This window comes from Tachysurus vachellii, chromosome 15, assembly GCF_030014155.1.
Source record: "Tachysurus vachellii isolate PV-2020 chromosome 15, HZAU_Pvac_v1, whole genome shotgun sequence".
Taxonomy (NCBI): Eukaryota; Metazoa; Chordata; class Actinopteri; order Siluriformes; family Bagridae; genus Tachysurus; species Tachysurus vachellii.
Genome location: NC_083474.1, coordinates 10,242,117 through 10,263,489, shown reverse-complemented (window position 1 = coordinate 10,263,489; position 21,373 = coordinate 10,242,117). Strand labels below are relative to the sequence as shown.

At 38.9% G+C, this 21,373-nt stretch overlaps 1 protein-coding gene across 1 annotated transcript; it reads left to right on the top strand.

Annotated features, from left to right (window-relative positions):
- The first annotated feature begins 72 nt into the window (after positions 1-72).
- On the top strand, positions 73-20,121 carry vps53 (VPS53 subunit of GARP complex). The gene is made up of 22 exons (XM_060887763.1): positions 73-258; positions 869-949; positions 1,885-1,934; positions 2,061-2,127; positions 6,165-6,251; positions 6,559-6,674; positions 6,790-6,909; positions 9,134-9,212; positions 9,422-9,565; positions 9,654-9,796; positions 10,271-10,412; positions 10,536-10,631; positions 11,188-11,282; positions 12,003-12,245; positions 12,601-12,748; positions 13,373-13,455; positions 13,563-13,641; positions 13,822-13,970; positions 14,076-14,145; positions 14,371-14,508; positions 17,654-17,758; positions 18,093-20,121. The coding sequence occupies exons 1-22, from the start codon at positions 172-174 to the stop codon at positions 18,264-18,266; spliced, it is 2,496 nt and encodes an 831-aa protein (XP_060743746.1). The 5' UTR covers positions 73-171; the 3' UTR covers positions 18,267-20,121.
- Positions 20,122-21,373: the final 1,252 nt, after the last annotated feature.

Below are 21,373 nucleotides of genomic sequence, written 5' to 3'. Positions count from 1 at the left end.
CTTTCAATGTGTAAAACTTTCTGCATGTCACTAATAAAAGTAAGGCAGACTCCAGTCCTGTGGGCGGCAGTAATGGGTTGGGATTAGTCCTGAGCTGGAGGAGGGATCAGTAGCAGGTCTCCAACATCATTACAGACTCACAGCTAGCTGTCACCCGGCTGTTTTCATACAATGATGGAAGACGAAGAATTAGAATTTGTGGAGGATTTGGACGCGATTTTAAACCTTACCCCCGAAGTCCAGCTGGCCATCGAGCAGGTATATAGATATGTTTCGAGATACGAACAGTTACTACATTTGCCTGGCTAGGCTAAGCTAGCTGTCACTCCAGGTTAGCTAGATAGCTAACTAGCTTCTATCATCTTGTTCATCACTGTCATTTCCCTTCATCACCTTGAACAGTAATTTTGACCAAATCGTCGAGAAAATGAACTAAATAAATACAATACGAACAATTGTAAATACTTTACTTTAATAAGTGTCAGTTGTAGTGGTTTGTGTTTGCTAGCTAGCTTAGCTATAAGACATGCTAGTTAGTTTGACGTTATATTTTTCATGTCTGTGTGATCTGGCTATTTTTCATGTCTGTGTGATCTGGATGTTTAGACTATTTGGCATTTGTTTTTTGCACCTATAAAACACACAGGGCTGTATAAAGCTTCAAAAACAAAAACGAACAGAAATATGTTTTTCAATAAACAAAGCTACAAGCTGGGGTTATCAGCAAGACATACACTTTGAGTAATTATTGTTTGATATGGTTTAATAATAATAATAATAATAATAATAATAATAATAATAATAATTATTATTATTATTATTATTATTATTATAATTATTATTTTCCTCGTTATCTCTTTATTTTAAGGTGTTTCCCAGTCAGGACCCACTGGATCGAGCTGATTTCAATGCAGTTGAATACATCAACACTTTGTTTCCAACTGAGCAGGTGAGTAACTTGATGGTCTGACAGCTCGTATAAAACATTAGTTTATGTGATGATTGCACTTTTCCAAAAGCAAAAATGATTATAGGTATATTTTAGAAAAGATATAGGAAGATTTTAAGAGCAGATTAAAATGAATCTTTGATATTTGTTTAGTTAAATTAAACATGCGCCCAAAAATAATTTGAGAATTATCTGAGCTTGTCACAGGCAGCTATATATCTTTTATTTACTTTGCAAGGCAAAGGTTATGGTCAGCTAAAGTTTCTTGTTTTATTAATATATGAAATAAAAATATATATTAAACAAGTATTCATGTTAGTCAATATTATGCACGTTTTTTTGGCTGGCGATTCTGTTATTTGTTTTGTCACGGACAGTTAAGAGAACTTTGACACTTGCCACAAAAACTTCGACATCAATAAACACGCTTGTTTGAGATTGAGAGTCAGATAGTAAAACCTCCTTTACATTCGACACATCGGAGTCTTTTAGGTGTACTGACCGGGACTGACAAGCACAGCGTAACAGAGCAAATAAGAAATGCTCAGTGCAAAAGGAAATGATTAACATTCCTAAATAAGCGTATAATAGTGATTAAAAAAAAAGACTTGCACGTGTTCTATTGGACAAACTGATACAGATACACATGTACTGATTTAGGGTACTACCATAAGGGTCTACCAGGTTTTGTTTGTTACATGTTGTTTTCATTTTGGGCGACTGGTTTGTATCTGTATATTACACCACTATGTATTTCATTTTTTGCCTCTTCTTGATTTGACCACTAGGTTGTGCTATTACCCTGTGCCCTAACATTCAAGGACTGCTTAATTAGACTTCGGGGAAGATTTGTGTTAATATGCATTAATTTATAGTAATATTGACTTTTATGTTCTAAGTTTTTCTTTTTATGTTTTTAATCTTGCTTTTAACAGTCACTGGCAAACATAGATGAAGTGGTAAACAAGATTCGACTAAAAATCAGGTGAGCTTTTCATTAGCCATGTAAAATGATTACAATGCCTGATACTGATTAGTGTATTACACTAGTTATTCGCCCCCTGGTGTCTTTATGATTTGTGATTTGTACTTTTTTGTGTCTTTTTCACAGACGCCTGGATGACAACATCAGGACAGTGGTGAGGGGACAAACTAACGTGGGACAGGATGGAAGGCAGGTGGGTGTCTCATATCCGCACATCGTCAGTTGCCGACTCAGTCACGTAATCCATGCGCAGTGAAAAATAAACGATGGATTGTTGATGTGTACTTTCTGAAAAGGGGCCTTGACAATAAATGTTTGTGTAAGATGATGGATTGTTGTTGGGAGAGAAGTAAGATGAATTGGAGTAGCAGAGAAATGTTCTTGAAGCTTGATTGATGGCTACAGCACGAATACAAGGAAGCTGCTTCAGTTCTGTAGTGTTAGATGTGAAACCAGATCCTGGTGAGCTGCAATTGCTGTCAGAGGTCTTCTGTCTGCTCACACATTTTCTCATAGCCTGGGTTTGACACGCTTATCGCATGCTTTTTAAGCAGAAATCGTATATTCAGTATCGCAGTTATTTATTTTTCCAATGACATTTAATAATTATTTCTGTTTCCTGTGTTCATATTAGCCATGATTTTTCAGAGCTGTCACGTTCCTAGCCCCCACTTCTCACTGGAAGAGAAAGCACATTTCTTTCAGACTCCCCTGTTTTTCGGCTATGCTGGCATTCCATATTGTGGTTTTGTGTCCTGCTGCTTCTTGGAGCTGGTGGAAAACCCTGATTCAATACAGATCCGTGCTCAATCAGAGCAGCAGGCAGAGGTGAAATGTGACACCTAATTGTGAGGTATGAGCCGGTGCAGGCGAAGACTGAGAGGGGCCTGGTGGTCGTCCCATAACCACCTTACTCTGAGATGTGGAAAGTCAAGGTTTGGAGTCTCTGGGCCGGTATCCCTCTGAGATGTTTCCACCAAGCAAAAGGAAAATCCCTTCTGCAGATGGAAATGCTGGATTACAGATGTAGAGGCCGGGGGCTGATGGAGGAGAGATGGAAAACACACCAGCTTGTTCTTTGTTTAGTCTGAGAAGTATTTATCATTAGGGTGGAGACATTTGCTTCTGAAACGCAGTCTCAGGGGCCTGCATGATGATAATTCTAGCTGTGTGGAGGTGGTGGGAAAACATGCGTCTTTAAACTGTTCAGACCTTCTCGGATTTGAAAAGATCATTCTTCGCCGTCTTGTCAGGAGAGGTTGAAGAGTGATTCAGAGCGTTTATGTTGAGTGAGAGGTTTACAGCCAGATAAGCAGTGACTCCAGCGACGTTCCACAGATGTTCACCCTGTTTAAATGCCTTGTGGACATCTTGGAAAGAGAAAAAAGAAATGGTGTTGTCTGTTTGCTGAGCGGGCTCACTCAGTGGAAGTTATGGGCAGCTGCGCACCCCAGGAAAAAAGCTAATTCACTAAACACCTTGTTTTGAAGAAAAACCTTATTTACCCTGCATTCATGTCTGTAGCTACATACAGTACCTCTCTCTTCCTGATTGCCTTCACATATTTTTGACACTGTTCGGTCAACAACTTTGGAAGTTCTCATTTGATTAATTGCTTGTGATATTTCTTGACACAAAGGATGATGTTTTCCATAATACTAAAAAACAGTTTTACAATATGCTGAAGTTAACATGTCAACATTCTACAGAGCACATAAATCACAAAGACACCATAGCATTTGGTGCCAGTTATTGCTGTCACTGGTCCCTCCCATTGGTTCATTGTTGTCTAACCCAGCCAAAACTGTCATGTATATTATTTTCTTTGATGCAGTTTGAAATTCCATATAAAATCCTTGCTGTATTGTGTTCCCAGATGGGGCTGGGGGTAGGGGCTTCCTATAAGGATTTTATGGCTGTCACAGAGCGAGTAGGGATCAGGATGTCTCATCTAGTTTCTGGCATGTGGAAGTGCTTATTAGGAATGCTGAGGAACTACTCTAAAAATATGTAAATGCAGAAAGTGTGTTTTTTTTTCTTTTTTTTTTTAACACTCAGCCCTGTATTACTCTTTTTTTTTTTTTTAAAGTCATAGGTTAAATATCAATACAATACATTTTCAGCTACATTTGTGTTGTAAACTTAATTTTATCATTTAAACTGATATTGGAAGATTAAAATGGAAGCTTATTTTTCTATAAGAATTAAGGAGTTTTTTTAATGATTTCGGTTTTATGGAAGAAATTCTAAAGAACAATAATAATATTAGGATATAATTTTATGTATTTAGTCAAAACCTAGTAGTCAGTTTTGTTTGAGGATTATTAAAACTCAAACACCAGAAACTCTTGACGCTTATAATGTGTAAAAAATTATTTAACTGAAAAGAAGTGCCTGGGAAATGCCTGTGAACTAATGGTTCTTTGAGTTCCATAGCAGGTCCAGTTGGCTGAAAATGTTGGTGCATACACAGTTGAAGCCATTTATCAGTAGCTGAAATAATTAATTAGATCAATGTGATTTGTTTTTGACAGCTTCAATAGGCAAATTAGCTGAACGGTGAATGGTATATGGTTATATTTTCATTAGTCACTGGGAGCATCTCGGTAGACAATCACACAGATGTGTCAAAAAACGCTGTTCTAGTCCATGTAAAGAGTGATATTCTACTGCTGTATTTAGTCCATCAATGTGGAACTATAAACATTGTGTTCTGCAGAAACCACAGCTAGAGTATGTTAACACTTATGTACTTCGCTCTGGATAAGGGCGTCTGCCAAATGCTGTAAATGTAAACGTTAACATTTTATTTGTATGTGAAGAAGACAGTTTTCAAATTCACTGCATGAGAAGGAGTTATCTGGACCCCACAGATTCCTTATTTATGCTTTGCACAACCCTGATTTTTTATTTATTTCTCTTCTTTTTTTTTTGTCCCTTTAGTATTTCTGGGTAAATTATTATGCTCAAAAGCTGCTTTCTTAATAGCTTGCTTGACTTCATCTTCAGACAACGGCTTGTATTCCTGATGTTCCTGAAGTATTTCAACAATACAGATAAGTCTCTTGAACCCTTTGAACACCTGATTTTATCAGCCAACGGTATATTGGCCATGGATGAGGAAGGAAGGTACACACCCAGCATTCAGATTCGTACTCTGGAAATAAATCATTTGAAGTGGCTGGCCACTCCTCATCTCTCTATCTGTATATGTGCAGTGTTGAACTTGAGGTTAAGGTTGGAAAATGGTTTCTCAGTTACACTCCTACGTAGGCTTTATCAGCCATGACATAGAGAAAGACAGCTGAGTTCACTGAGAAGTATCTGGAAAGCCTTCAGTTTGTTTTGAGCTTTGTGGCTCTTTTGAAAATATTCTGTCAACTGCATGTGCGACAGAGAAAGTCCATGTCTGCCTATATTTTGAAGAGGATAAATTTTTATATATATTTTTAAAGTGGTAAATTCCACGAGGCAGCTGGTGCCAGCTGTTAGCATTCCATCTGCCTGTGAGAGAGTAAGTGAGAGCCAACCATCCTCCTCCTGGTCAGCTTAGCCCTGGGCCTGGCAAAAATACTAGCAGTGACTACCATTATTAAAACCCAGCTGGGATGTGTAGCAGGACCTTGCATAACTTTGTGAAGTTTGGCTCTGTTTATAACTGTTGGTGTGGAAGGCAGCCTACTTCAAGGCTAGGATGGGCGCCTGGTCAATAGCAGCGGGTTAGGTGGGCGAACATGTGGCAGGCCAATGCTGGTCAATGCATCTGCTGTACACTTACCCTGTTGGAATGTGAGGACAAACTGTGAGTGAGGATTTTTCATCAAGTGTTCCCATTTGGTTCTCATTTCTCTGCTTGTATGAGTGAAAGATGGGCACTAAAAATAAAGTGAAGGGAGGAGGAGGAGGAAAACAACAACATAATCATCATCATCCTCATCGTCTCTTTTTATTGAGGCTTTTGAAAACAGTATTACCTTAGGATATTAAACTGCTTTGATGTGGTGTGAAAATTGAGTTTTCTGTCTAAAAAACAAAACATTTAATTACAATTGGAATTGATATGTTGAATATAGGATTTAATGTGCATTAGCTTTTACCCTTTAAACCTTCGCCGCTATTGTAATGATGCAGCGAATATCATTGTCAGCACCATGACAGCAGTGAAACCATTATGGCACGTCCAAGAGTGATCACAGATGCAGTGTGTCTGAACTTCTGCATCTATTCCAGGCCCTGGAGGAGGCTCAGATAGCCATCCAGCAACTGTTTGGCAAAATCAAAGACATCAAGGACAAAGCGGAAAAATCTGAGCAAATGGTGAGTAAAAATAAGCCTTACACACAGGAATCTAGTCTGGTCAAAATGCATATAATGTCTCCCAACACTCCTGCTGCTGCTGGCTAAATAGGAAGGAAATCGTGACATCCTGTGTCCTCCTTATGCTGCAGCCTTTTTTAATCCTTGAGTTATGCATCAGCCATCTGCATGTAAGCGGTGCTGAGCAGGTCAGAGGAAGGGCAGGGTATGGCTATCTGGAGCTAGTGGGACAGGAGAACAATGGGAAACCGTGTAGGCCTGGATATGCTGGAGCCATCAGCTCTAAGATGTTTGTTCTCTTGCCCAGGTAAAAGAGATCACCCGGGACATCAAGCAGCTGGACCATGCAAAGCGTAACCTAACCACGTCCATTACTACTCTTAATCACCTGCACATGCTAGCAGGAGGGGTGGACTCACTGGAGTAAGTGGCTACACTGTTTGCTATCAACAGACTAGAGATAGAAGCACTTGAACCATGTGCTGTTTGGTCAGTTATACATAAGTTTAGAATGTCTTTTTAATTGCTTATCTTTCAGAGCTATGACACGCAAGAGGCAGTATGGGGAGGTCGCCAACTTGCTCCAGGGAGTAGTCAACGTGCTGGAACACTTCCAAAAGTATATGGGCATCCCTCAGATCCGCCAACTGTCTGAAAGGTGAGCGTGCCCTCACAATCTGTTCTTCAGCCCTTCTCAAGCCATTTATCTTCTGTTGAAGGCCGACCTAATGTTGCAACCATGTTACAATCTGACCTGAATTAAAAAAAATAAACATTTAAACTGTAATACATTTTGGCATGTGATGTGAGCCGTGGTCTAACTGTATACTCAGACAATCGGTATGTTATCTGAATGAGCTAAAGGGCAGGCAGTGTTTATACGACTAATTTTCTGGTGTAATTCGCTAAATTGAATGATGTTGAGGGTTTGAGGTTCCTGTTTATGTTTACTACAGATGCAACACAGGAAGGAAATCTGTTCCACTTGCTCTTTATTATTCCAGTGTTTTTGTTTTTTTCAGGCTAATTCTTCCAACAGTGGAGCCTTGTCTCTGGCTGTGTGGTGTGGTCTCTGTCCATGCAGACATAGAGACTAGACTTTTAGTGAAGACTGTGAGATCTTGAGACCTAAGACCTGGATCTCATTCCACGTGTCGTTAATGCTCAGTGCTTCCCACTGTGTATTTATACTGGGTAGACTGATAAGGCTGTTGTTTCATAAATAAGGGGCAAGGAAGGGTGTTTTCATGTGTAAAGCTATTCTACAGAATGTTCCAGTGCCTTTATGTTTATCTGGAAAGGCTTGTAGCTTTGGTTGCCCTTCCCTGCTCCTGCTCCTATAGTTATCGTTCCCCACCCCAGCACTTGCTATAGATAAGTGCAATGCAGCTTTGAAGAGCTGCAAATATAATTTTTCAAATGAGGAGCTCTACAGTATTTGTAATAAACCATTGGAGCTTATTAAAAAAGCTGGACCATTTGGCTTTGTTCTGACTTTTACAACAGTGTAAACATACATTACCCCCTTTGTTGCTTGGGTGGTGCTTTTGTTAGAGCACAATAAGGATTTCTGTGTTATGAATGCTGAACATAACTCTTGGGAAAGAGCAATGCATAGAAGCTGTTGATGATGTTTTGCATCTTCTTTCCCTACGGCAATACAGGATTATTTATTCCAGTCCGGAAATGGGAGAAATCAAATACTTTTATTCACCCACCCTGTGCCACCCAGAATAGAAACAGACAAATGTGTGGTAAAGATGTTTGATTAAGGACAGCAGCTGTGAGTCCTACCACACTTCAAACACTGCTGGGTCTTGAGAATACTTGAGAAAGAGCTCGTCTTTTTCTCCTTTCCTGTTAATATTGGAAGGCACTTGGAATGCTACATCCAGCATCAAAACATGTTGTGATACTCCTCTTTAATGTCAGTTTTAAATAACCATGAACCTGCACATTGCTGAGAATGCAGTAACCTGACAAACACTGTGCAGGAATACACACAGATTTGCAGACAGTATCATTAAAAAGGTTTTCGCCCAATCGGATTTTCTTTGATTTTTCACATTGCTCTGCTTTTTGTGTGTTTAAAGGTAAATAGCAAAAAGCTAAAGGAATAAAATGTAATTGTAACAACTTGTGTGCCAAGTAAATAAACATGCAATAAGAGGACTGGATGATTTATAGAGCAGTTATCATAATTATATATTGCAATATTCATATCCAGTTTGGATTCCCAAATCAGAGCTTAAGCATTGTTGTTTAATGATTGGCATGAAAAGCTAGATCGATATCGGGTCAGATTTTACTTATTTTCCCAAAAAAATCTCTGTTGGTAAGTGCACCTCAGCTAGAACTATCTGATCATGTGTGATTAATGAAACGAAAAGTATTAGTAAAGTTCTGTTGAACAACATGAATGCCAAATCTAAAGCTTTCAGGGAAACAGTTTGCTAGAAGCAGAGATAAGCAGTTCCTGCTCAAAATTTGTGCAATGTATTATTTCTCCATAGCTGATGGACTTATTAATAAACAAATGACTCAGCAGGAAGCTGCTTTTCTTGTGATGGCCACTGAATATTATTTGCATTTAAAAACCTGGTGCTAAACATTTTTTTTTGCTTAATTCTATGATAATATTATGCATGTACGTAATACATATGTAATATTCTGTTTCATTCCCATGATTCTTTCTGCTGATCATTAATTCAAAGGATTAGGAGTAAGATCGGATAGAGAGTGGATTTCCATTATGGGGTCATGTGACAAGGAAAGTCACTCTACCTCTCCTAAAAGCTGATCCTGCACAAGAGATTTCCAGTCTGTGCCTGTGGGGGTTCTTACCCTTTGAAACTTGTGTGTCTGTCTTTCTTCCTCTGCAGAGTGAAAGCAGCACAAAGTGAACTAGGCACACAGATCTTAGCTGACTTTGATGAGGCTTTTCCGGCTCAGGGCTCAAAGGTAATGCAGTGTAACAAAAAAAGCAGAAGTACTGCATTCATTATATATAACATTTATATTATATTACATTTTGAAAATGTTCGGTTTCATATAAAAAGTGTCAATTTAAAATGTTGTATTATCCATATATTTTTCTTATTGTTGTTAGTGTTAATTAATTACTTACTCATATGCGCTCTCCAATAATTATGTGTTGGTGTGTTTATTAGAGGCCTGGAGGCCCCAGCATTGTGCTTAGAGATGCCTGTTTGGTGGCCAATGTCCTGGATCCTCGCATTAAGCAGGAAATAATCAAGAAGTTTATTAGGCAGCATCTCTCTGAGTACCTGGTACTCTTTCAAGAGAACCAGGATGTAAGTGTGGTTTACAGTTTGTCCTCACTATCAGACTCCTAGTGTAAATGTGCGGATCTGAATGCTGACAGTCGTATCTTAAATGCAGGTGGCATGGTTGGATAAGATTGACCGCCGATATGCATGGATAAAGCGTCAGCTAGTAGACTATGAGGAGAAGTACGTCCGCATGTTTCCTGAAGAGTGGTGCATGACTGAGCGTATCGCCGTGGAGTTCTGCCATATCACCAGGTGCCTGTACACAAGGGTTTAAAATTAAGTCTTTCCAGTTCTTCAGCTTCTCGTGGATTTAAATGACACAAAATATAAAAGAAATAGGAAGTGATATTCTAGACAAATCCTTTAATTAAACCTATGCAAAGGAAACGATTAGGTTAATAATTGAATAGGCAAAGCAAAACATTTTAAGTGCTGTCTGTTACTCACAGTCAAAGTTATACCAGAGATACAATGGAAAGAATGTTTGATTTTGTTCCACTGTAATTTTCACAGAACTCATTGCTCCGCTCTTCATCAGCATAAGCTTCATACATTTCTATTCAGTCAGGCTTCATTTATAAAACCTAGAGCAGGTGGAGCTCATTTTTGGCCTGCAGCCGTGGTCAGTTTAACCATGTCCATGTTTTACCCTATTAACTGCCTGACCTGAAGCTCCACTCCGTACGTGAGGTCTTTGTTGATCACTGTGTGTGTTTTTTGTGCCAGGACTGAACTGGCCAAGCTGATGCGAGCTCGTGCCAGGGAGATTGAGGTCAAACTCTTGCTCTTTGCTATTCAGAGGACCACCAATTTTGAGGGGCTGCTGGCTAAGCGCTTCTCGGGCAGCACCTTGAGTAACAGCCCGGGGGTAAGGCCAGCAGGATGTTCCTAGCTCTACTGTCCAGTTCACGGTGGAGTTCTGGAGCGTTAAACCAGAGTGAATGAGGCAGAGATGTTTTTACTTGTAAGTTTAATGTTCCTTTGTTTGCAGAAGAGACCTGAGACGCCCTTGGAGCCCACTAACCCTTTTCTGGAGGATGAGTCAGGAGAGGACAACATTTCTGAGAAGGATGAAGATCTGGTCAGGGTGAGGTTATTCATCATCCTCATCATCACTCATCCTGTCTTTATGGATTACAGTCAGCAATATAGATTGTTTTTGTCTATTGCTTATGCTTGAATTAAGATTTCAAGGATGAGTTACAATAGTTAAACAAAGATAGTTAAAACATTTGTGTGAAGGTCAGCTGGGGCTGAGGAATGTACAGAAAAACACTTCCAGAATCAACAAACCCCATGTGATGTGATACTTCACCAAAAGTCTAGAGCATGTTACTGTTTTCATTACTATTCTGTTATGTAATCAACATCTTCATAAAATACAGTTTGATTGTACAACTCAGTAGTGAAATTGTAAGCAATTCATCTCTGTCTGTCATGCAGTTTTATGTGAATTAAGATAATGTGCAGTTTTAGTATTATTTGTAATTTGACACGTCATGTTTGACATTTCTACATCTTGCAAATCTACAAAATTGCAAATGTACACACAGTGCAATTTCCTTCCGTGTTCTCAGACTTATCAGATATTCTGTCAAGCTTCTTAAGAACCTCATGTTTGCTAAATACTTTTCTGTTTTCAGCCGAAGAAGCCCAAGACCCCAGAGAACCCGTTCCATGGCATTGTTTCCAAATGCTTCGAGCCTCATCTCTATGTCTACATCGAATCACAGGACAAGTGAGTGCAATGTGCAAGCCATTATACAAGGACAAAGTGACCCATACACTCAATACAAGTGGCTTATGTATCACATTGTACACTGGATTTTTATTTACTTCCAAACTGGAGTAAGCAGTTTGCTTTCATGTCCTCTGTGTGTGTTCATATGTGTGTGCTGTGTACTTATATGTAATCCTGTCATCATGCTGCATACATTATAAATGTCCCCAGCAGTAATCCCTCATCAGTCATTCCTTCATCTGTGCTCCAATTTCATCTTTCCATCGAGCCGAAATGTTTCCCATGTTAACCACAGCAACCGAAAAGTGTAATAGCAGGAGATCTGTTTCTCTGTCTCTGTTTGCATTTTCCTTTTATTTTCTCCTTCTTTCCCATATTCTCTCCATTGCCCTTTTTCTTACTCACCAGAACTTCCAAAGCTGTAAGCTCTAAAGAGGGGTTTGTCTATTCTTGTTATGGTACATTGGCTAAAGTAGACTGACCTTTTCTTGACAATGGACTCCTTTATTCCAGTACAGGCTGACCTGTTTGGCATGAAAAATGGCCACATTCTTTACTTGGGCATTTGCTATCTGGTTACTGAGTGCTGAAGGGGATGACCCACAGTGATGGCACAGACAATGTGCTCCTTATTCCACATAGTTCTCACACCTCAGCACATTACCAGTCATATTAATGTTGGTGTTTCAGCTCTCTTTGTTTTTGTCATTGTAACAGGAACCTCGGGGAGCTGATTGACCGCTTTGTGGCTGATTTCCGAGCGCAAGGTCCCCCTAAGTCAGGCACAGAAGAAGGGGGAGCTGTGTTGCCCAGCTGTGCAGATCTCTTTGTATACTATAAAAAGTGTATGGTGCAGTGCTCTCAGCTGAGCACAGGAGAACCCATGATTGCCCTCACTACCATCTTCCAGAAGTACCTGCGCGAGTATGCCTGGAAGATCCTGTCTGGGAATCTGCCCAAGTAAGTGATGGCCTACAGCAGTGCGCCCAGCCCCTCATATGGTTTAACTTTGACTTGCTTTTTGTCTTCAATTTCTGCCATGACTGGCTTTTGATCCTTGTACTATGTGGAGCTGTTTATGCTCTGGTTATGGCTAATGCTCAGTGAACAAAACCATTTAGAAAAGTACGTTGTGCTGCACTGCCAAGGCAAATAAGTACCAATCTCCAGCATGGTTGGTTCACCCTGTAATATAATTGGGGATTCAAACTAAAGGGGATAAACTGAAGAAAAATCTTTTGTGGGTTGTTTGAACAGGGTGTGTGTCTGTGTGTGTGTCTGTGTGTGTCTGTGTGTGTGTCTGTGTGTGTTACAGGACAAGCAGTAACAGTGGTGGTCTGACCATAAGCAGCCTGTTAAAGGAAAAAGAGGGTTCAGAGGTGGCCAAATTTACCACAGAAGAGCTCTGTCTTATTTGTAGTATCCTCAGCACAGCTGAATACTGCCTTGCTACCACTCAGCAGGTCATTACAAACACAATACACCAGATTTCCTATATATTTAATCAATCATATAGACCCAAACGTTAAAGAGTCTAGGCTTATACGAAACAATAAAATGACAGCAGCAGCAGCTTCATTCAGGTGTTTATTTACACTATCAAAAATTAGCATGCAATATGTTCCTACACCCTATAGATTCATTTTCCAATATTTTAACTTGCCAAACATATCAGTAATTATTATAAGTGGTATAGAAGGGAGTGACTTGGACACGTACATTTAAGGCATTCAGAAATTGCCATGTTTGGGAGTGTGTATATCATTGGCAAGAAGAAACCAGAAGAAATCAGTCTGAATTATATGTATGTACTTTCTGATGCTTGCAAATGCACTGCTGGATTCCAATGAAAAAGATTATTCCACCAAGTAGTGGAACAGAACTGAATATTCAGGAAAAAAAATCAGGAACTGTTCATACATTATTCACTCGACACAGTCTATGGTACTGTTTTATTTTAGTGAACTGTCTTCTTTGTTGGTCATGGATGCCTGGCACTCAAAGCTACAGCTGAAGTTCCAACTTCGCAAAAATGTTACTGATGGTTGGATTTATTTAATGGTCTTTATGTGCTGTTTTGCCCACAGTTGGAGGAGAAGCTAAAGGAAAAAGTGGACAAGCCACTCATGGAGAGGATTAATCTAACAGGAGAGATGGACACCTTTAGCACGTAACTGTCAACTGGCTAAATATATACAGCATATGAGTCTCAAATAAATTTCTTGTTTGTCTTTATTTGCATGTGTTTAGCTATAACTGCTTTTGTTTGCGTGGCAGTGTGATCTCCAACAGCATCCAGCTTTTGGTTCAGGATCTGGATGCCGCGTGTGACCCCGCCCTCTCAGCCATGAGCAAGGTGGGTTAAAGACATGCATCAAACTGTTTTAAAGTACTTATTGTTTGTTTTTTTTTTTGCCTCAAACTTTATTAATTTTTTTAATCCCACAGTGATGAGTGGTATATTTCTGTCAGATTCGCAACTGTGTGTGTGTGTGCGCACGTTTGTGTGTGTGTGTGTGTGCCTCTGATTGTGCAGATGCCATGGCAGAGCGTGGAGCATGTTGGTGACCAAAGCCCCTACGTTACTTCTGTCATCATGCATATAAAGCAAAATGTACCAATCATCAGAGACAACCTGGCTGCCACCCGCAAATACTTCACCCAGTTCTGCATCAAGTTCATCAAGTCTGTATCTGAACCCTATCAAATGACTTTTAAACAGTTCTTTAAAATCAAAACAATTAATTCAGAATATGAATATTTTCATCTATATTCATAACATCTTTTCAGCTCCTTTATTCCAAAGTTCATCAACCACCTGTTCAGGTGTAAACCCATCAGCATGGTTGGAGCTGAGCAGGTAAACACAAAGCCACAGCGATTAGATGTGAAACTATTGATTTCATTTTATTTATATGGTTGCTGATTAACCAAAAATGGTTGCTGATTAACTATGTCTCCATGAAATGTGGTGCAGTAAATCTTTTCATCCTGTTTTTGTTTTTGTTAGCTTTGTAATACTAAAGAAAAACAAATTAATTTAATTAGAGTTCCCTCCGGGTTGTTTTGTCATCTTTGTATGTAGCTTTTATTGGACACACACTCTCTGAAGACGGTTTTGTTAGACCTCCCATCCATTGGCTCGCAGGTCCTTCGCAAAGCTCCAGCAAGTTACACTAAAATAGTGGTCAAAGGAATGACTCGGGCAGAGATGATTCTAAAGGTAATCTCCTCATTTCATCCATCAATACAGTGAAAAGTTTGGTTGTATCTACAGTATGCAGAGAAGGTTTTCTTCATTTTCTACAATTCTCAAATAATAATACTGAGGACAATAACAGTATCAGTGAGCATGCATGTATTAACCAAAAAAAGTGCTAAACACGTCACATTATTTACTGTTTAAATTCTTAACCGTATTCCTAATGAAGCTTTTCTCACTCTTTCTACCTTTTCAAACAGCTTTATGATGGCTTTTTCTCCCCCAAAGTTCCCAAATGGGCCAAACATTGTTTTAAGTGTCTACATTTTTTTTTTTTCAGTCATTAATTTAGACATAGACAACAACAAAGTGTGCATGTGTACAGTATATAAGACTGAATGTATACACATTAGAAGAAGAATAGAGAAAATATATAGCGCAGTTTATTTTCCAAGAATTCACATTTAATAGCATTTACACTACAGATCTGTTTGCCTGCAGAAAAGTATTTCATTATGAGCAGCTCATAAAGGTCCTCATGGCTGTGCACTGAAGAGGAGCTTCTCTCACCGCTATGTCCCTGTGTTTTACTTCCACAGCAGGAAGTACCTGGGCTCAGCAGGCCACTACTCAGGGTCAAGAAGTCTCTCTCTCTCTCTCTCTCTCTCTCTCTCTCTCTCTCTCTCTCTCTTTCTCTCTCTCTCTCTCTCTCTCTCTCTCTCTCTCTCTCTCTCTCTCTCTCTCTCTCTCTCTCTCTCTCTCTCTCTCTCTCTCTCTCTCTCTCTCTCTCTCTCTCTCTCTCTCTCTCTCTCTCTCTCTCTCTCTCTGATTTGGTTTGGCTTCGTTATTCCTTTAGCATAAACAGACAAGGTTAGATGGTTTGGCTCGGTTTGCTGAGAAAAGTATCTCTCTGTGACTTTCTGAAAAGTATCAAGCTATGATTGAAAAAGCACTCATTGCAAAAAAAAAAAAACAAAACACCACCACATACTTGCAGTCAGTTTTCTTTCATTCAGATTTGCGTGTGTGCAGACCTCACATCAAAACAGGTGGATGGAAACCACAGTAATGGGACACATTGACCCCTGTTCCCATGCCACCCACCAGGATCCCCTGGGACTTCCTGCTCTTTTACTCATCTGCCTGGAATTCAGCCTTGATATTCCTAATGGCAGACTGGGATTAGGTTTAATCGTGCACTCTCATGCTAGCACAGGCAATTTCCTAACAGATAAAAGTTTAGTGAACGGTGACATCTTGCTATTAGGATAAGTTTGTTTAAAAATATCAGCTTGTACTGTTCATTACAGGAATGTTTATTTTTCAAGGTTCAGTTTGCAACTGAACTGCTGTCAAACTGGTGTTGCCAGGTCTTGAGTTATCACAGCTGTCTTGGGAAGAGAGTTTTCTTTACTTATATCTAATAACATACATGTAATAAAAATATCTCAGATAAAATCATAATTGTGTCCAAAGCCTGTGTCTGGTGTGTGCTAGTGAATTGCTGTACTGCTTGTAGGTCTCATATAAAATTAATTTTGTCAAATTAGGCTATGTGTATGCAGAGCTGGAGCAAGACCATTTTAGGATTTTGATAAAATATCTGTTTATGGAAACCTTTATTCAATACTGCTTTATTTTTAAATGGCTGAAGATAAATTACAAAATAATTTACAAATATGTTATGAGGCTGGACTTTTTTTTTGAGTATTTGTTTTGTATTATGTTAGATAATATGGATTATTGGTCTGTGTCAGCATAAAAGCTATGTGCTGTTGATCTTGTTTAATGTCCTGGTCATGAATAAGTTTATATGCATTCCTTTTACTATTGACAAGCTGAATAAATGCATACAGAGATCCTTTAGATCTGGTTAGCATTAACGATTAACTTTGCACTGCCCCAGGTACATCCTGGGTAATTGCTCCCATCTTTTGTACCACTTTGCCTTTTGCAGAGCTTTAAAGTTTGTTTTATAGGTGAAAAAAATCAAACATTATAATGTTGCTTTGGGTTTTAACTCAAAAGGCCACCGAATTAGCAAAGGCTGATGTGTATATTGTGCTCAGTGGACTGCTGTCAGTTTGCATTTCACAATGTTAGTCTTTTCCGAGCACAAATGAGTTACTTCTGTGAAACATTGTTACTTCCGTGACACATTCACTGGTTTAGGGTTGAAATGTGAGCCCACTGTGGTTGGAAGCTAGTGTTTGGCTGTCCTTATGATGTTCATTACAGAGCTAACACTGAGAATAATCTATTAAAGATGTTCTTAGATCTCTGTGCTGGGAAAGAGTTTGCTCCTGACCCAGTAGAGATGAGAAGTTAACAAAGGTGTTGCAGGCCAAGCAAGCAGCCAGTGAGACGTGTCTGTTTTCCACAGTCTCTCTCCCTCCTGTTGTGGTTCTTTTTGGAAACTAAACGGAAAGGCAGCCCTTTGGCCTCTCCCTGTCTGTTTGTCTGTCTGTCTGTCTGTCTATATCTCTGTCTTTCTCACTCTCTTACACTCTCACCCGTGTCATTGCTTTATCTCTCTCTCCTTTACAACATGCTACAGTAATTACAGCAAGCAGCTTCAAGGCTTTTCATTGGCTTAACTCCAGACAGTCACTAAGTAAATCACGTTGTTGAAGGGAGGGATTGTCATTAAAATTCCACAAAATCCACGAAGTTAAATTTTGCCTTTCCAACTTTGACTTGTGCATATTTGTGAGCCCTGTCCCTCGAGGCATACATGAGTAGTAATGGAGGTTGGCAGGGGAAGAAATGTCGGGGCTGCTAGTCCATATCTTTTTTCAGTGTCTGTACACCATGTGTTCTCCAGCTCTGTTAGAAATATGAATAGTTGCAAGTTATTCTCACAATAAAAAAAAAGATCTCCATGTCATGGGCCCATGCCTTTTTTAACCTTTTTAACTGCTTATTTGCCCAGAGTCCCTCATTATAGCAAAAACAATTACGGACTAGGCTAATTCAGCTCCGTTCAAGCGTAGAGTAATTGCTCTGTTAAAAAAGGTCCTAAATATAACTCCTGAGTGTTGCTTTGTTTGCAATTTGGTGACTGTCTAATGCTCTTTTGCTCTCCATACTTTGCTCATGTGGGAACATTTAAGCACTGAGACAGGACCAAGGTCTTTTCAGTTTTAAAGACTTTTCTCTTCTTCAGGTGGTCATGGCCCCTCATGAGCCATCAGTGGTCTTTGTGGATAACTATATCAAGCTTCTTGCTGATGGGAACCCAGAGACTTTCCAGAAAATTCTAGACATGAAGGTAAACCTGTGCACAAGTCACAGTTGTGCAATTTATTATATTTTGAAGTTACTTGATGGTTACATGGATTCTAAAGTAGCTGTCAGTACATATGTATTATGTGCTCAAAGAGACTGTCACTGCAGAACTCTTTCTAACCTTCAAAATAAACTTAAACATACTTTCTCGTTGAAAACAAATTTAATTATAAATGAATTAGGCTCATGGGCCAAAATGCTGGTGTGAAGAGAATGTCTGCCGTTTCAGTCCTTTTGCGCTTTTGTTGAAGCCTGATTGTCTTTGTGTTTGTTGGCCTCTCATGTTTGTGTGTGTATGTATTTGTGTGTATCCTCAGGGACTGAAGCGCAGTGAGCAGAGCAGTATGCTGGAGCTCTTCAGACAGAGGTTACCCACTCCCCCCTCAGGGCCAGATACAGGGCCCTCAATGTCCTTCAGCACGCCAACCCCTGAGCAGGAGTCCTCACGCATCCGCAAACTGGAGAAGCTGATCAAAAAACGAATTCAGTGACCATTTCTTCATCAATGTATTACACAGGACTCGTTAAAACTATACGCGATCATGGCTCTCTTGCAGTGTCTTAACTCATAAAACATTCAAAGATCAAAGAGGCATTATTCACACATGTTAAAGCTGGTAAAAGAGAACATTCCCATATTAACATGAATCAGCCGTCTTGTACCGAAACCCTCTTAAAATAATGAAGCTTTCATTCCATTAATTAACGTAAACCCCATGAATCAGTAGTTGTTTGTAAAATTTCCTGTCACACATTGCTGTGTTGCTGGCATGTATGAGTCATTTACCCTAGTGTCCCTGAATTTTTCCTCCTTTTTTCTCTTTTATAACACTAATGCACAGGCTTTCCATAGTGGCTGAATGCATGTCATTTACTTTGCAGAGTTTTCTGAAATATGTTTGCACTTAAAGCAAAGTGGATGGCAGAATAGTCCAAAAAAGTACCTACTGCTGCTACTTTGGCACAAATTCTTCCGGCTTGGGAATCTAAACATCAGAATGATTTAAAGGTAGTGTTTTCTCTAATTGTCCCCTTCACCCTCACCATTACAGTAAATGGTTATGAGGCACTTTGCGAATGGTGTGTGTTAGGGGACCCGGTGTGTAAACGGTATGAGTCTGTAATGCAGATTCCAGGTTTAGGAGTAGAGCCCTAGGTGCTCTGTGCCACAGAGAAACTAGGGATTTCCTGTCTCTCAATGGGACACAAACGAGTTGCCTTGGAATGGACAAAACTGTAAAGGCTTAAAGATGTTTTGAGATATTTTTCAGCACATGAGCAGATCCTATGCACAGATTCTTTCTGAAATTTCTTAAAAGGGCCTTATTAGGGACTCTGCATAACCGTCATAATCTTGACGGTAATTTTCATTACTGTCATAATCTTAAATTTGATGCTTATGTGTGAAAATGTGAACTATTTATATGATTTCTTCTGTCTACTCGTGTTTGCCTGTTATGGATTTGAGTGTAGAGATTTTTCAATATATATACAGGTGGTGCTTTGGCCATCTCTTTACTGCTTTTTACTCTGACTACTGCTTCTAATCATTCAATTGACATAAAAAGACATGGCAAAGATTTGTTTCCTTGGAATAAATTGTAATTACTGTAGTGTATAGTAACATAGTAAATAGTGCAAAACACCATACTGTAATAACAGTAATATAAACCACATATACACTGTGGCCAAAGGTAAATGGACACCTGACCCTCATACCCTTATGTGGTCCTTCTCCAAATTGCTGCCACAAAATTGGAAGTGTGGAATTGTCAAAAATGTCTTTTTAATGTTACAGAATACAAATTCCCTTCACGGGAACTAAGGGTTTGAAATGTGTTACATCATAACATTTCCCCTGAGCACAAAGTAAGGTCAGTGAAGACATGATTTGCCAAGACTGGAGTAAATGTACTTGTGTCTACACAGAGCTTTTACCTCAACCACACCTTTGGGATGAATTGTGATGCTAACTGAAGCCCAGGCTTCCTCACCTGACATCATTTACTAACCTCACTAATGCTCTTGTGGCTGAATGAACACAAATCTCCGCAGTCACACTCCACAATCTAGTGGGACGCCTTCCCAGAATTCCCATTATTATAACAGCAAGGGGGGGGATTAAGTCTGGAACAGTTTGTTCGTTAAGCCAGTCGGTATGACTGGTCTGGTGTCTGCATACTTTTGGTTGTATAGGGTGTGTCTAACTATCTATGAATATTAAATGTGCTTCTTTGGTAGGCAAGCCGACAGCTAATTTGCCATCTGTCATATTGTGTTCAATATGTAGCAAATTGTACTGTTTTTAGCAAAGAACCTTTATATTAAAACGCACATCTAATGAAAGTCTAAGAACAGTTTTTTTGGAAACCAGTAAATGTTTAAAATGTATGACCATATAGAAAAACTGAAAATGTCACTGTTAACTAAAAGGTCTTAAGCATGTTTTTTTTACTACTACTACTTTCTTACTGCTGCTGTTATTAAGTAGTTCTTAAATATCAAACGTCTCAGCAATGAAACACTGAAAGTAATCCCTGTTTTTGTAGTATCTGACTTCTGTATGATCAGGCACAAATGGACAGTTCTGTGTTTTCTGTGTCCACACCATTTACTGTACACTCAGGAAAAAGAGTACATTTACATTTACATTTACAGCATTTGGTAGACGCCCTTATCCAGAGCGACATACAAAAGTGCTTAAGTCTCTATCATTGGATACATACTTAAGATACCATGAGTCTCGATTCAACCGTCGTTTGCACTAAACTGTACCTTCTTGTTAGGGTTGTACCATCAAGCATAGTATGTACCATTTTGCACTTGTGGATGTAATGTGTATTTAAATCTTTACTATCCTTATCTCTAATTGTGGTCCATTTATATTGTTAAAATTACCTTCGAAGGTAGGTTATATCCACATTTCCAGTGAAAACTGCTAAACACTTGATACCAGCCCTGCAACAAAGAAGTGTAAAATCTCATCTCTGTACAAAGGATAACTTATTGATCACTTGCTACTTCTGCCTTAAGAATTAATAAAAGTTTCTGTAAAATACATGGTTGACACACACACACATATAACATATAAGTGTGCCTTTAGATAGATACAACTTTGTCATTGCATAGTACAGGTACTGTACACAGCAACTAAATGCAGATTGGCATCTACCAGAAGTACAAAGTGTAGCAATTGTGCAAATAGACAAGTGCAGATAAATATGTAGCATATGTACAGCATGTAATATAATATTATATAGATATATATGTAAACATATGTACAGTATGTAATATATAGGTATATATGTAAACATGTACAGCATGTAATATAATGTATAGATATATATGTAATATATATAGGTATATATGTAAACATGTACAGCATGTAATATATAGGTATATATGTAAACATGTACAGCATGTAATATATAGGTATATATGTAAACATGTACAGATGTAATATATATAGATATATGTAAACATATGTACAGTATGTAATATATATAGGTATATATGTAAACATGTACAGTATGTAATATATATAGGTATATGTAAACATGTACAGTATGTAATATATATAGGTATATATGTAAACATG

What these genes read in the sequence shown, in the direction of transcription:
- vps53 (XM_060887763.1), top strand. Translation starts at nt 172, where the DNA reads ATGATGGAAGACGAAGAATTAGAATTTGTGGAGGATTTGGACGCGATT. An exon ending in TCCAGCTGGCCATCGAGCAG is followed by an intron (nt 259 to 868) that starts GTATATAGATAT and finishes CTTTATTTTAAG; the next exon opens with GTGTTTCCCAGTCAGGACCC. An exon ending in CGGAAAAATCTGAGCAAATG is followed by an intron (nt 6,252 to 6,558) that starts GTGAGTAAAAAT and finishes TCTCTTGCCCAG; the next exon opens with GTAAAAGAGATCACCCGGGA.